Consider the following 14,536-nt stretch of genomic DNA (forward strand, 5'->3'; position numbering starts at 1 on the left):
TTTGATAAAGATATTTTTAAATGAAACTCTAGAATTTCGTAACGTGACTTCTGTTGGTCTTCGGAAGGATGATCTTAGCCTATAATTGTTTCACCTTTCATCACAAATTAGATTTTCTATGTGGGCGAATGGCCAAAATGAATCAAGTTAAGTATAGGATACTTTGCAACATCCACAAGTTGTGTCTCTGCATGTGTGTCTAGGATATTGTTTGAGCTGGTGCAAAGTAGTCAATGTGCGGAAAAGTGTTAATGGGTAAAAAGGTATTGCAGGATTGTTCCCGCTGGCAGTACCAGTTGGGGTGACAAAGTGGAGCCATTCACAGAAACACAGCGAACATCAAAACCACCACACACACACACACTTATGCACACATGTTGTCATCCACACACATTGATGAAAGCATTGACCCCCTTCTCTTTACCCTTTGGAATTAGAAGCCTGTCGGGAGGCAAAGTCTCGAGCACACGGAAACTTAGTGTTAAATGAAAGGTCAGTCAGGCCGGATGGATACAATTTCTCCTGAAGATGACTAGTATATTTTTGGCTTGTGTCATGCATGGATTTTATGCAATTACAGCACTGCTTTGGTGTTTGAAATATGCCGTATATAACTGGACGGAGCAGAATAGCAGCATGTGGAACTGCAAGCAGTTAACACTGAGTGCTGTGCAGTATATAGTATACAGAAGTATTATACATATTGTTTGTAACATTTGATGTCCTTTGAACTGACGAGCTGCTCAAAACACTTCATTTTCACATTACAGACTATTTAATTGTTTAAAGGATTGATCCTGTGTTGACTAGTTTGTACAATAGTTTTATTTTTGTATAGAGCCTATTTGAGACACAAGATAAGTACAACCACAATTTCGGTATGACATCGTCAGTTCAGAGGACATTTTAATTGCTAACAGGCTGCTGTTTTATGGATCAGAAAATTCAATAGAATTCTCTGCTCTCTCTGTTTCTCATTTTAGCAATATGGTCTTAGATGTTTCTCCCCAAATTGTTTAGGAGATATGGAAATAGGTACAAATGAAATACATTGATGAAACTATAGCTAAAATAATCTAGTTTTTGAATAAAAATGAACAATAAATGTTTGAGTATAAAAAATCAGTTATATTGCCTTTAAATTGCAGACTTGTCAAGTCTGAGCACATTGTTCAGATCTCTTCTGAACTGTAATTTGTTTTAAAGTGTATTTAATAGTGTTTCCTTCAATAATAATTAATTTATAACCAAAAGGGTCATATTGATATGCGTGTTTGTTCTGTCTTCTGTAATGTATGTTGTTTAGAGTGTCGTAACTCATTTAGCAAGGTAAATATGTAATAAAATAAGAATAACAATCTTGAAAGCAATGGTTATTTATATGTTTGAAGCTGGGTGGGGTAAGATTGGCTTTCAACAGCTTGAAGGCTCATTGGTCTGCTGTGGTCACTAATTCCATAAAGAGTTAAACGGTTTTGCTGAGCACATCACAGAACACCATCAAAACCATCTTTCACTACGGAGGCAGTCCGCAGTTCCTCATCTGTTCTGTCACCCACATTTCCTGAAGGTGAGAGGTTGGCTGACCTGTTACACATTGTATTGTATTTTCTAGGCTATTTAATTACAAAAATGTGTGCTGTTTAATTTTTGGATGTGTTTTATGAAAACTACATATGTGTTATGTGCAAACTGCATTCATGATTTTGAATTTAATTCAATATGAATTATATATATTAATTATATACAGTATATAGTTGTATATACTATATGGGTTTTATTAGAAGTGAGTTTGTTTGTGATTCAATGCAAAAAAAAAGTTGTTAATCATTATTTTGTAACTGTTGAAGAAATATAAATATTTTGAAATAGATTGTGGAAACATTTATGAGACTATATTTATGCGGTCTATTAGTGCAGTTCTGAGGATTTATTTACAGTTTTAATTAAGTGCCTTTTACCTGCATGTTTTGAGAAGTGTTGTGGCAGGTGATATCCACAATGAGGGACAGTTCCTCTGAAGCAACCAGGTGTTAATATTGTAAAAGCAAGTATTGTAATGGCACAAAGATGGGCCTTGGTTACCCCTGCCGTAAATTGGTTACCCAATTGCAGTAAATGTTTCAGATCATCTTAAATCATATTAATTTACAGTTTTTACAATTTCATCAAAGTATCAATATCATTTCAATATAACACAATACGGGTGACATGAGCCCAGGGAAGACTATGTGCTAACATTTCAATAACCCTGAAATCTGAGGCCTTACTCAATCCATTACTCAGCTCATCGTGACAGCCCCGCACTAGTTTTAGATCTTCAGGAATTCTGGACAAATGGATTTGAGAAATTTTGAAAGACAGAATTATTTTATCAAGGTATTACTGTTAGAATATTAATGACTGTTTTCAAGAGAGAAAGAAAAGAACAAGACAGATTGTATGACTGATCTTTAACTAAAAAGTCTTTAGCCATTCGTTCTGAACTCACCACATTGGATCATTTTACATTCAGAGATCAGTTTTCTGCTTCACTCACATTTACAGTATGTCACACATAGCTAAATGCCAGCACTGGGCGATACATGCACTTGTAGTAGCCAAGCCCTACTTTGAATGCAGATTTATTTTTAACTTACAACATCTCGAAATGATGTCACCATCTAGCTATAATAATTTAAAAATATATATCATTTGACAGGTGCAATAAACATAATTAAATCCCAGCAATTATCAAGGTAATTGAATTAATTAAATAATAGACACGTTCTTGTGTGTGACAGGTGGGGTATTCCCGGTGTACTTTGTCTGAGTAAGTGTAATTGAGTAAGCTTTGGGTGAGACGGCGAGACATGTAGTACAGCTATAGTTAACAGTGTTTATAGTATGACTGTTGATAGTAATACTCAGTGCCTGAAACTGAGTAAGGGCTGGATCTGTAATGAACGCAGAAACTTCTAACATCTGTTTCTACAGCTAGGGGGCAGTAATGTAACCATGTAGGTTGTAAGAATCAGAAACAACTAAATAGCAAAATACTGTTGTTTTACATTTACAAGGAGTTGAGGAATTTGCAGCAAAATGATAGTGAAGTTGTTTATTTGTTATTTAATGAAAAAGAAAGACTTGATTGATTGATTGTAAAGCAGCTCGTTGTCCAGGACTTAAGGCTTAAGGCATAAGTCTAAAGTTGCAACAGGCTATAGAGAATCTGATTCTCACCAAATGGCAAACCTCACCGAACCAAATAGATTAACAATGAATAGTTCTCCTAAAAATATGTATACATCATATACACTCAAAGATGAATACTCTCACTATTCATCTCTTCCGTCAGCACCTGAACGATCATTTCTGACTTCTATATCTTTTTTACTCTATATATATATATATATATATATAACACTTAGCTCTGTACACTGTAGTAGGCTTTGTGAGACATGTTTTATTGCACTTATGCTTTTTGTTGTCCTAATGTTGCTTCCATTGTTTACCCAACTTGTAAGTCGCTTTGGATTAAAGCGTCTGCTAAATGAATAAATGTAAATGTAGATAATTGAATAGCATAATAAAAACTCTTACATTTCTATATGGACATCTCACCTGGTTTTCTGTATTTCTGCAGAACACAGAACAGCACCGAAAGCCTGTCATCATGTCTGAGTAAGCCTGTAACCAATTCTTCTTTCAAGCACAAATACTTTCATTCAAAAGTATTTAAATATCTTCTCTCTTTTAAAATCTTGTCAGAAAAAAGATGACATCGAGCCGCAGGCATCAACTCAAGGTATAAGAGCCTGTTCAGTTTGTCTACACACTTCAGGTATGTTTGCGTTTTGTTGCATTTGTCTTTTGTTCTTTGTTTGTTCTAGAGTTTGATCCTGGCTATAGCCAAAGACCTGATGGAGGCAGAGGTAAAGCAGACACAGCAAGACAGAATGAGTTATATGGAGGAGAAATGCCCCGCTCTCTCTTTGCCTAGTTCTATGCAGGAATTACAGGTACAGACACTTCGCGCAATGAAGACACACGCACAATATCGATATGAAGTTGAAGCATATTGTGACCAAATTCTGTTGAACATTTTCACTTGTGTTTTCAGGATCTGTGCAAACAGCTCCATCAGAAGGTCGATGTGGTGGATGAGGAGAGATATGACTTGGCTTCCAAAGTGGCAAAGAGTGATAAAGAGGTGTTTTATTCATTGTTTATGTTCTTTCATTCTTCTTCTCTATTTGTGGGTGTTGTATGGTTTTCAGTTAATGGAATTGTGTGTTTTTGTAGATTGAGGATCTGAAGATCAAGGTTCAGGACCTGAAAGGTAAATTCAAGAAGCCTGTTTTGAAGAAAGTGCGTATGTCTGCTGATGCCATGCTGCAGGCGCTGCTGGGCTCTAAGCACAAAGTGTCTATGGATCTCAGAGCCAACCTGAAACAGGTCAAGAAAGAGGTCAAGGAGGAGGTGAGCGCACACTGCTTTTGTCACATGCATTCACACACGCTCAAGTGATAACATACATAATTGAGACTGTGTCTTGTGTTAAAAATCAAACACACTGTCAACTGTCTCTTCACTTCATTATTTCAGAACAAGGAGGCTGTAGGTGACTGGCGTAAGAAAATCGATGAACAGGCCGACATGGGCGGCAGGAAAAAGATGTTTGAATCCGAGGCTTAAGCAGGCAGCCTTTTATTTTTGGACTCGTTTGTGATGGCCCTTGCATGTTTCACTGTCAGAAGTGCTTGCTTCTAAACAGCACATCAAGCAAGCCAACAGTAACTACACCAACACTAATATTCAGAATGTCATGTACAACATGAATCATATGTGGACTCACCTTAACAAATAAATGTGGGAAAAGATACTGCTGTCATATGATCTGATTATTCTTTGGTCCTCTTCACATTCCACCATCATTCTCACACTGCTAGCAAAATCGATCATCCTGCCATTTATCAAAACCTTTTTGTACACAATATTACACATTTTAACTAATCCCATCAACAGTAGTGTGGCATTATACATGCTTGAACACACAGGTGGTGCTTACTGCTAAATGAGTCTTGAAAAACTGCAGAGGTCTCCACACTCGGGTTGGTGTTCATATTGTCTTTATCATTAAGATCTCCTTTTCCTCATTGTTTACCTAAATGGAAAACATGTAGTATGAGAGATCTGTGGAGAAATTTGATTAATGTGTGTGTAAAATTGTGTATTAAATCTGATATTTATATTAAAATGGTTACAGGGTGTGGATTAACCAGTGAAAAACAAGTGAGGAGGCTCTGATATCTAACTAAAGGTCCTGTTGGTAAGTGACTTAAGTGACAGGTGTGTCTCTGTGTGTGTGTGTGGGGGGGGGGTGTTTGTTTTTATTGATTCTGGGGTCCAAATGTGTCCACAATGATAGTAAAAGTCTTACACACTTAGACTGTGGGCACTGCAATGGGTTAAAAAAGGGTTGGAAAAAAATACAGTAAATTCACAATGCAATCACCTCTGACCAGATTTCTAATGTACTGATTGAAATTAGCCAATGACCCAATGAAGTTTTTACAAATAAAGGTCAAATAAACTGCAACAAATGTCAAACAAGAACAATATATTAAGAGAATCTGACAACTGCAAATTGTTGTACAATCTAACAGCATTAGGTATAGCGTGAATCGGGTCATTTTAAACCTGTGTGACTTTCTTTTTTCTGCAGAACACAAAAGAAGTTTGGTTACCAACATTCTTCAAAACATCTTATTTTGTGTTCTGTAGAAGAAAGAAAGAAAGTCATGCAGGTTTGAAACGACAAGACAGTGATTAAATGATGTCAGAATATTCATTTTTGGGTGAACTATGACTTTAAGTAGGGTTTATTTACAAGTCACGTACTGTGAGTCTTTAAAAGAATCGATGGCGCTATCAGGTGGCTGACAGAGGAAACAGCAGAAGATATTCTCAGGCAGGGCACATAGTACTGTTGTAAATCACTCTATTTTTAACTCACTTTCAGGGTGATTCTGATTCATCCTAGTGTTTTCATCAAGTAGGATTAGGACGGGAGACCATGCCTTACAAATTAAAACTAGCCTACATCAACCAGCATGACTGATGCAAAAACACCCAATATAAAGGCAAATGAAGATAGATATGAAGGTATATGAAGATATATTTTATATTAAGATTTAAAACTGTTTTGATCGGATTAATCCATTCTGTTTTGTTGTCAAACATCATAAAAATGTTCCCTAATAACACACCACACCATACCATCTCAGCAAAGACTACATGCCTACTGAAAGTAAAACGTTTAAAAACGTAATATATTCCTGAACAACATAATATTTTCAAACAGATCTGCTGACATTTAGAGTGGTTTGGGGGAGTCAATAAAACAGACTGGTATGATGTCATTGCAAATGTAGTCTAATTACTGTATTTGTTAGGTTTATACAATGAATGCAAGTTATGTGTCTGCAGACGTGTGGAGTTCCCAACTGTTTTATTGCCGCACAGTGTTGCTAGAGAGAACAACAGGTGGAAAAACACACACATATATTCCAGTAACAGCGGTAAAGACGATTTAAATCTTCATAGTCACTATGACCCTATACCAACCAAATTATTAAAAGAGTTACTACCTGTTACAATTGAGCCCATTCATAACATTATCAACTCGTCAATTATTCTAGGCCATGTACCAGGACCCTTTAAGCTGGCCGTGCTTAAACCTCTTAACAAGAAACCACACTTAGAACCCCAATGAATTAGGAAGCTATAGACTGATTTCAAATCTCCATTACCTGTCTAAAATACTAGAAAAAGTAGTGTCCACTCAGTTGTGGTTTTCTTACAAAATAATGACATGCACGAAAAATTTCAGTCGGGCTTTAGACCGCATCATAGCACTGAAACTGTGCTTGTTAAAATTACAAACGACCTGCTTATAGCATCTGATAAAGGCAACATCTCACTCCTAGTCCTGCTTGACCAAAGTGCTGCGTTCGATACTGTAGACCATAACATACTTTTAGATCGCCTACACAATTATACCGGTATTCAGAGACAGGCACTACAATGGTTCAGATCTTACTTATCTGACAGATATCATTTTGTCCATTTAAATGGGGAATCGTTAAATCTAATGCGTGTAAATTATGTATTACCTCAGGGATCGGTTTTAGGACCCTTGCTTTTCTCCATATACATGCTGCCCCTTGGCAACATTATTAGAAAACATGAAATTAGCTTCCACTATTATGCAGATGATACTTAGCTATGTATCTCATCAAGACCAGATGATACCATTCAGCTATCCAAATTGACAGAGCACATCCAAGACATAAAACATTGGATGACAAGTAATTTCCTCCTTTTAAATTCTACTAAAACAGAAATGTTATTGGACACTTAAGAAGAATATTCTGGATTATAACCTGTAAATTGAAGGCTGCACTGTTACTCCAACAAATACAGTTAAAGACCTAGGCGTTATATTAGACAGCATCCTGTCATTTGGAAATCACATCTCAAATGTAACAAAAACAGCCTTCTTCCACCTTAGAAATGTTGCCAAACTACGAAATATTCTATCTGTTGCTGACGCAGAAAAACTAATTAATGCATTTACGAACTCAATACTTGACTATTGTATTGCACTACTCAGTGGTTGTCCTGCATCATCAATAAACAAACTACAGTTAGTTCAGAATGCAGCCGCCAGAGTTCTAACCGGGTCCAGAAAATACAATCACATAACTTCAATTTTATCATCCCTTCACTGGCTACCCACTGGCTAAGTATCGTATTGACTTTAAAGTTCTTTTAATTACTTATAAAACCTTAAATGGTTTAGCTCCTACCTACATAACAGAGCTTCTAACACACTACAACCCATCACGCTCTCTAAGATCTCAAAACTCCAGACTTTTGATAACAACAAGAATAACTAAATTCATCAAAGGGGGTAGAGATTTCTCATATGTAGCACCTAAACTCTGGAATAGCCTTCCCAATATTATTCGGGGGTCAGACACACTCTCCCAATTTAAGTCTAGATTAAAGAGGTATAAAGGTGACTCTCTGTTAGCCGGACTTATTCGTCCCTCTTCCTCACCAGCTGGGGCAGGGTTTTTCTTCGTGGAGGAGAAGGATGGGTCCCTCCACCCCTGTATTGATTATCGGGGGCTGAATGATATCACAGTTAAGAATAGCCACCCCTTGCCTCTGATGTCTTAAGCCTTCGAACTCTTGAAGGGGGCAACCATCTTTATTAAGTTAGACCTATGCAATTCTTATGACTTAGTTAGGATTAGAGAGGGGGGCGAATGGAAGACCGCTTTTAACACTCCCACAGGCCACTTTCGAATACCTGGTTATGCCTTTTGGCCTGTCAAACTCCCCTGCGGTCTTCAAGACACTCGTCAATGACGTGCTCAGAGACATGGTCAACCGTTTTGTCTTTGTCTATCTCGACGACATTTAACTTTCTCCTCAAAACGAACGTGATCATGTCCAGCACGTCTGGCAAGTGTTACACAGGCTGCTAGAGAATCGCTTATTCGCTTAGGTGGAGAAGTGCGAGTTCCACGCACAGTCGGTTCTGTTCCTGGGGTTTATCTTGTCGCCAGAGGGTATTCGAATGGACCCCGCTAAGGTAGAAGCGGTTGCAAATTGGCCCACCCCGGAGAATCACAGAGCGGTCAAGCGGTTCCTGGGGTTTGCCAATTTCTACAAGCGGTTCCTTCGAGGCTTTAGCCAGATCGCCCTGCCTCTGATGAATCTCACCTCTGCTCTTAGACGGTTCGCCTGGTCAGAAAAGGCTCAGAGAGTGTTTGCTAAATTAAAGAGCCTTTTTGTCTCTGCCCCTTTTCTCTGCAACCCAGACCTGTCCCGTCAGTTCATAGTGGAGGTGGATGTCTCAGAGGCAGGAGTGGGGGCGATCTTGTCCCAATGAGCGTCCACTGACGACTAGGTGCACCCTTGCGCTTTCTTCTCCCGCCGGCTTACCCCCTCGGAGCCAAACTACGACATCGGGAATAAGGAGTTGTTGGCTGTCAAGTTGGCGCTGGAGGAGTGGCGCCACTGGCTGGAGGGCACTAAGGTTCCCTTTCTGGTTTGGACCGACCATAAAAACTTAGAGTACATCTGCTCTTTTAATAGATTAAATTCTCGGCAGGCCCGCTGGGCTCTCTTCTTCGGGCATTATAATTTCAACATCTCCTACCGCCCGGGGAGTAAGAATGGTAAACCAGATGCGCTCTCGCGACTGTTTGAGGTCCAGACCGTTACCCCCTCCCGGTCACCTGGGAGGTGGAGTCTAAAGTCAGAGAAGCATTGGATGGTGTTACCATCCCTGGTGACTGCCCAGAGGGCCTGTTATTTGTTCCCCGGTTGGTTCGAACCAGCGTCCTCCAGTTTGGGCACTCCTCCGGTCTAGCTTGTCATCCCGGAGCAGCTCGCACTCATTCGCTAGTCAAGCAGCGGTTTTGGTGGCGGTCCATGGTGCGGGACGCTCACAAGTTCGTTTGGCCTGCCCTGTTTGCGTGGTGAGCAAGAGCTCCAGTCGCTCCCCCGGTAGGGCTTCTCCGGCCGCTGCCCATCCCTTCGAAGGCGGTTCATTTTATTCCCCTCCTCAAATTACCATCAGCGAGGGAGACAGCGGCCATTGTTTTAGACCATGTCTTCCGTATTCACGTCTGCCCGGAGGCTGTGAATACGGAAGACGCGGTCTAAAACGATGGCCGCTGTCTCCTGTCTCTGACAGGAGTCCCCAATTTATTTCCAAATTTTGGACAGAGTTCTGTCGGCTTCTGGGGGTGACTGCCAGCCTATCCTCTGCACCCGCAGACTAACGGCCAGTCCGAGCGGGCTAATCAGGACCTTGATAGAGTCCTGCGCTGCATGACCTCAGCGGAACCGCTGTCTTGGAGTTCCAAATTAGCTATGGTCGAGTAAGCTCACAATTCCCTCCCGGTGTCGTCTATGGGTTTATTGCCCTTCTAGTGCTGTTTAGGCAATCAAGCCCCACCTGGAGGAGAGATGCTGGGTTCTGGCTCGCGACACACTGGACCTCGGATGTCCTCTCTGTCCACCGGGCGCTAGGAGCGCTCCGCTTTTTCTGTTCCCCCTTTTGTTTGTTTTCTTTGTCATTTTTTGTGAATAAATCCTCTCCTCGCACTAATTCCTGCATCTAAGTCCTTCTGTTCCAATAATAATAATTCTCATAATCAGGAGGTTTATTTTGCTGGGCTGCGATTGTGGATGAGTTTTGGGAAAGTAATTTTTTTTTTTTCTGAGTGGGTGTACTTACAGACTTCACATACTAAATATGATAACCTTCTTTTCAGGATGGGGATGCCCTAATTTAGGAAAAAAGATTCCAAAATACATTATTTTGTTTTTATGTTAGCCTGTAGCACATATACTTTATATAAAAATATAAATCTAGCCTATGTGTCATTTATGATTGTAGATAAAAGAATGAATATGATTGTTTAAAGGATTGGCCATACTTGTGAGGCTATATTGTACTTAGGACATCTATGTGTGTTTAAAGTACAACGTTTTGGAAACAAAATTGTTCTCACAATATAGAAAAACCTGACATTTGCTACATTTTTAGGATATCCCTACTGTCCCCACAATTCAAACTGCTTAATAAACTTACTTTACTGAATGATTTTAAATAAAGATGTAAAGATGCCAACAGCTTTCTTCGGAGGTTTAACGAGGCTAAAGTGCCATTAGCTCACTACAAAATCAATAGTGTTAATGGAAAGTCTTCGTAATAATAGTTCCAACATGTGTGTTTGTGAGAGAGGGGGTGTGGAAACCTCATTGGCTTACAGAAAAATCTGCGTCCTTAAACAGAATGAAGAAGCCATCTGGGAAGCCTATATAAACCCATCTAATGTTTATAGCCTCACACTCATTCTTTGTGATGCCCTGTGAGCCTCCTGCTGTGAACTGGAAGGTGAGTCTCTCCATTATTCTGTTCATCACTGAGAGCACTAGACTTCACTCTAACATTAGAGATGCTACAGTTCTTAATAACAGATCTTCATGCTGAGCTGCCACGAAGCAAAATCATGCAGTCCTGAACATGTCTGAAAGTAGTGTTTGTTACTAGTAAAAAGGCTGACAGGCTAAATGATTTTATGAATTTATTTGAAACACAGCTGGTTTTATGCTATTGTATGTTATCATGTCAGTTCTGTTATCAGATTACTTCAGCTCAGATAAGTGTTCAGTAAATGAATCATTACAGTGGAAAAACATTATATATATATATATATGTGTGTGTTTTAAATATTGTTGATCAACATCAGTTTTGACAAATTATTTATTGAACTATTTATTGTAAAGTATGGTAACATGAAATGTTGGAAAGCTTTCACTTAAAGGAACAGCTAACCCCAAAATTACATTTCTGTAATTTACTTTCATTACAAACCTGACTGGCTTGATGAAAAGATGATGACAGTATCAATCTCCTTTCACGTTTATTGTAAAAGCAGAGTCATACAGGTTTAGAAGACATAACCATAAATAACTACAGAATTTTCTTAATGTGTGTATTATCCTTTCTCTAAAGTTCGTATTTTCAGTATTGATGTGAAACATTTGAATATATTTAGGCGTACGTATCTTTACTCATTTTCTAAGATCATACTTCACAAAGCACCTCATCAAAAGCAGACATTCTTCTTTGGTTCTTCAGCACTTTTTGTACATGAAAAGCATATCACTCTTTACATCCGTATTTACTTCATGGTTTAAGTATTTGTTTCTATATCCAAAAAAGATAATAGACTTCTATCAGCTCAGTCAGCATTCAATCCAAAATCCTTTCTTTTTTGGCAAAAAGCCTAATATAGTCGCTTACTAGCAGAGTATTTTTGAAACTGATGGGGGTTTCAGCTGTTCGGCCTTGAAGCTGATGAGATTCCTAAGGCGGCGGCAACAGGTCTTCTCCCAGCTGTCTCTGCCTCCTACAAAGGAACACCAAAAGTATAAGACAACTGTTCCCCAAATTCAAACCTCTAAACACCTAACACTCCTGTGGGTATTCACACTGTTGACCAAATTTAGACTTGACCGAATGCATATTCCCACTACTGTTGATTGAAGGCAACATCTCTCTTCTCCTTCATCCACAGGAGTCTTCACCTTGACAGGGGTCGCCACAAAGAAACGGCAAGATGTCTGAGTAAGTATTGATTTACGTAATGAACTTTGTGTGGTTGAAAGTGTGTAACCACATATGAACACAGACTGTATAAATGCATACGCGACCACATCACTCAATCTACATTCTCAGTTTACACAATTAGTATCAAGCTTCAGACAGATGATTCATAAAAAGCCCATCATTAAACAACTTACTTTAACACATATTAGCACATGATATATTTTATGGAATATCTTTTCTCTGTTTCATGCATTATATTCATGCCAATTTGTCTACCAAACAGACCACAAGTTCTTTACAGTGATGCCATAGAGGAACCATTTTTGGTTCCCCAAAGAACCATTCAGTCAAAGGTTCTTCAAAGAACCATTTCTATAATCTGAAGAACCTTTTTTCATCACAAAGAACCTTTTGTGACACAGAAAGGTTCTTCGCATGTTGAAGGATCTTTATGAAACCATCTTGACAGAAATGGTTCTTTATGGCATTGTGAAGCACCTTTATTTTTAAGAGTGCACCTAAAAGTGATCAAAACCTCTCTAAGACCCACAGACCAGCCTAACTAGCCTCGGAGACTAGAATAAGTTTTTGTACAACAGAGTGAACTTACTACATTTAGTCTATTTAAACATACTGTGTTTACTGTATTTTTTTATAGAAAAAAGATGACATCCAGTCGTAGGAACCATTTGAAGGTGAGTTTATTTCTTTCCTCAATAAGCTCTGGTATAAAGTTCTGACCTGAAGTGTCTTAAAATTGGATGACAACTATCTGTGCTTCTCTCTTTTTGTGTGCTCCAGAGCTTGTTGCTCCAGATTGCTCATGGACTTTTAGAGGAAGAGGCGGCTGAGGCCGAACAGGAAAGAGAGAGATACATGGAGGAGAACTGCCCTGCACTTTCACTGCCTGGAAGCATGCAAGAATTACAGGTACACACAAACTGACACATACAGATAGAATAATACCATACATAACCTTTAAAGAAATAGATCACCCAAAAAAACTATAACATTATAACATTTTACTTTAGTCGATTTGAACACATATAGCTTTCTTTCATGTGATCTCACATGTTTATGAATGTACACAGTATGTACATTATAAGTATGTAACTGTACACGTAACTAACAGTGTTTGTGTGTCTCTGTGCGTCTTTGTGTAAAGGAACTGTGTAAGAAGATGCACCATCTGATTGATGTCGTTGATGAACAAAGATACGATATGGAGAGCAAAGTGGTCAAATCAAACAAGGAGGTTGTATTCTATGAGACCTATAGATCATTTATTGTTTTTTTCAAAAGCAAAACATTTTTATATGTTTTGTTTTGATCTTTGCAGATTGAGGATCTGAAGATCAAGGTTCAGGACCTGAAAGGTAAATTCAAGAAGCCTGTTTTGAAGAAAGTGCGTATGTCTGCTGATGCCATGCTGCAGGCGTTGCTGGGCTCTAAGCACAAAGTGTCCCTGGACCTGAGAGCCAACCTGAAACAGGTCAAGAAAGAGGTCAAGGAGGAGGTGAGCGCATGTTACTACACTTTTAACACCTTCACAAACACAGATGCTCTGGATTATCTCAATTTGTAATGTGTAAGCATGTATAGAATATATTGTAGATACAGTTTTAAAGTACGAGAACAAAATTATTGTTTATATGTAAATGTAATGAGAGAACTCCAAAAAAGGCTTTTCATTTCGAAACATTGTGATTTTTCTGTTGCAGGAGAAGGAGGCGGTGGGAGATTGGCGTAAGAACATTGAGGATAAGGCTGGTATGGATGGCAGGAAGAAGATGTTTGAGTCCGAGGCCTAAAGCATTTCTTTCCTCAACAATTTTAAATTTCTGTTTAGTGATGTATACAGTTAGATTGTCTTAATGCTTGTGGTCTTCAGAGTTTTGATAGGTATAAGGTGTATACAGAAGGTTTGTATGAGGGGGGTTTGATGTAAGGGTTGAAAAGGGTTAAAATTTAAAACAGTATTATTGTAAAAAAAAAAAGATTTCACTAATAAACCCCCATGTGAGTCAAAGTGTTTTTTTTTATAAACATTTGCCCCAATGTCACATGTATGAAAGAAAGAAAGAAAGAAAGAAAGAAAGAAAGAAAGAAAGAAAGAAAGAAAGAAAGAAAGAAAGAAAGAAAGAAAGAAAGAAAGAAAGAAAGAAAGAAAGAAAGAAAGAAAGAAATTACTAGTTTCAGTCTTATTCACTGGTTACTAAGCAATTTTCTAAATAAAGTCAACAAGGTGCTTTAAAGGGAAAGTTCACCCAAAAATAAAAATCATTTTCTAACCCTCGAGTTGTTCTAAATCTGTATACATTTCTTTGTTCTGATGAACACAAAGAAAGTTAA

The 14,536-nt window shown here is 38.5% G+C and overlaps 2 protein-coding genes across 4 annotated transcripts; both read left to right on the plus strand.

The window, feature by feature from the left end:
* The first annotated feature begins 1,463 nt into the window (after positions 1–1,463).
* LOC130559287 (troponin I, fast skeletal muscle-like) lies at positions 1,464–4,864 on the plus strand. Its single transcript, XM_057342263.1, has 7 exons — positions 1,464–1,570; positions 3,626–3,663; positions 3,751–3,787; positions 3,873–4,001; positions 4,103–4,192; positions 4,285–4,461; positions 4,588–4,864. Exons 2-7 carry the CDS (start codon positions 3,656–3,658, stop codon positions 4,675–4,677), a joined length of 531 nt encoding a protein of 176 aa, XP_057198246.1. The 5' UTR covers positions 1,464–1,570; positions 3,626–3,655; the 3' UTR covers positions 4,678–4,864.
* A 121-nt stretch (positions 4,865–4,985) lies between these two features.
* Positions 4,986–14,477, plus strand: LOC130559267 (troponin I, fast skeletal muscle-like). 3 transcript variants are annotated; one of them, XM_057342238.1, is made up of 8 exons: positions 4,986–5,311; positions 10,864–10,966; positions 12,153–12,202; positions 12,843–12,879; positions 12,986–13,114; positions 13,350–13,439; positions 13,524–13,700; positions 13,906–14,477. In XM_057342238.1, the coding sequence occupies exons 3-8, from the start codon at positions 12,195–12,197 to the stop codon at positions 13,993–13,995; spliced, it is 531 nt and encodes a 176-aa protein (XP_057198221.1). In that variant the 5' UTR covers positions 4,986–5,311; positions 10,864–10,966; positions 12,153–12,194; the 3' UTR covers positions 13,996–14,477. The 3 variants fall into 3 exon arrangements, with proteins under 3 accessions (XP_057198221.1, XP_057198229.1, XP_057198235.1); XM_057342246.1 differs by lacking the exon at positions 4,986–5,311 and having other exon boundaries at positions 10,757–10,966; XM_057342252.1 differs by lacking the exons at positions 4,986–5,311; positions 10,864–10,966 and adding an exon at positions 11,991–12,054.
* Positions 14,478–14,536: the final 59 nt, after the last annotated feature.

Source organism: Triplophysa rosa, linkage group LG1, assembly GCF_024868665.1.
Source record: "Triplophysa rosa linkage group LG1, Trosa_1v2, whole genome shotgun sequence".
Lineage (NCBI taxonomy): Eukaryota > Metazoa > Chordata > Actinopteri > Cypriniformes > Nemacheilidae > Triplophysa > Triplophysa rosa.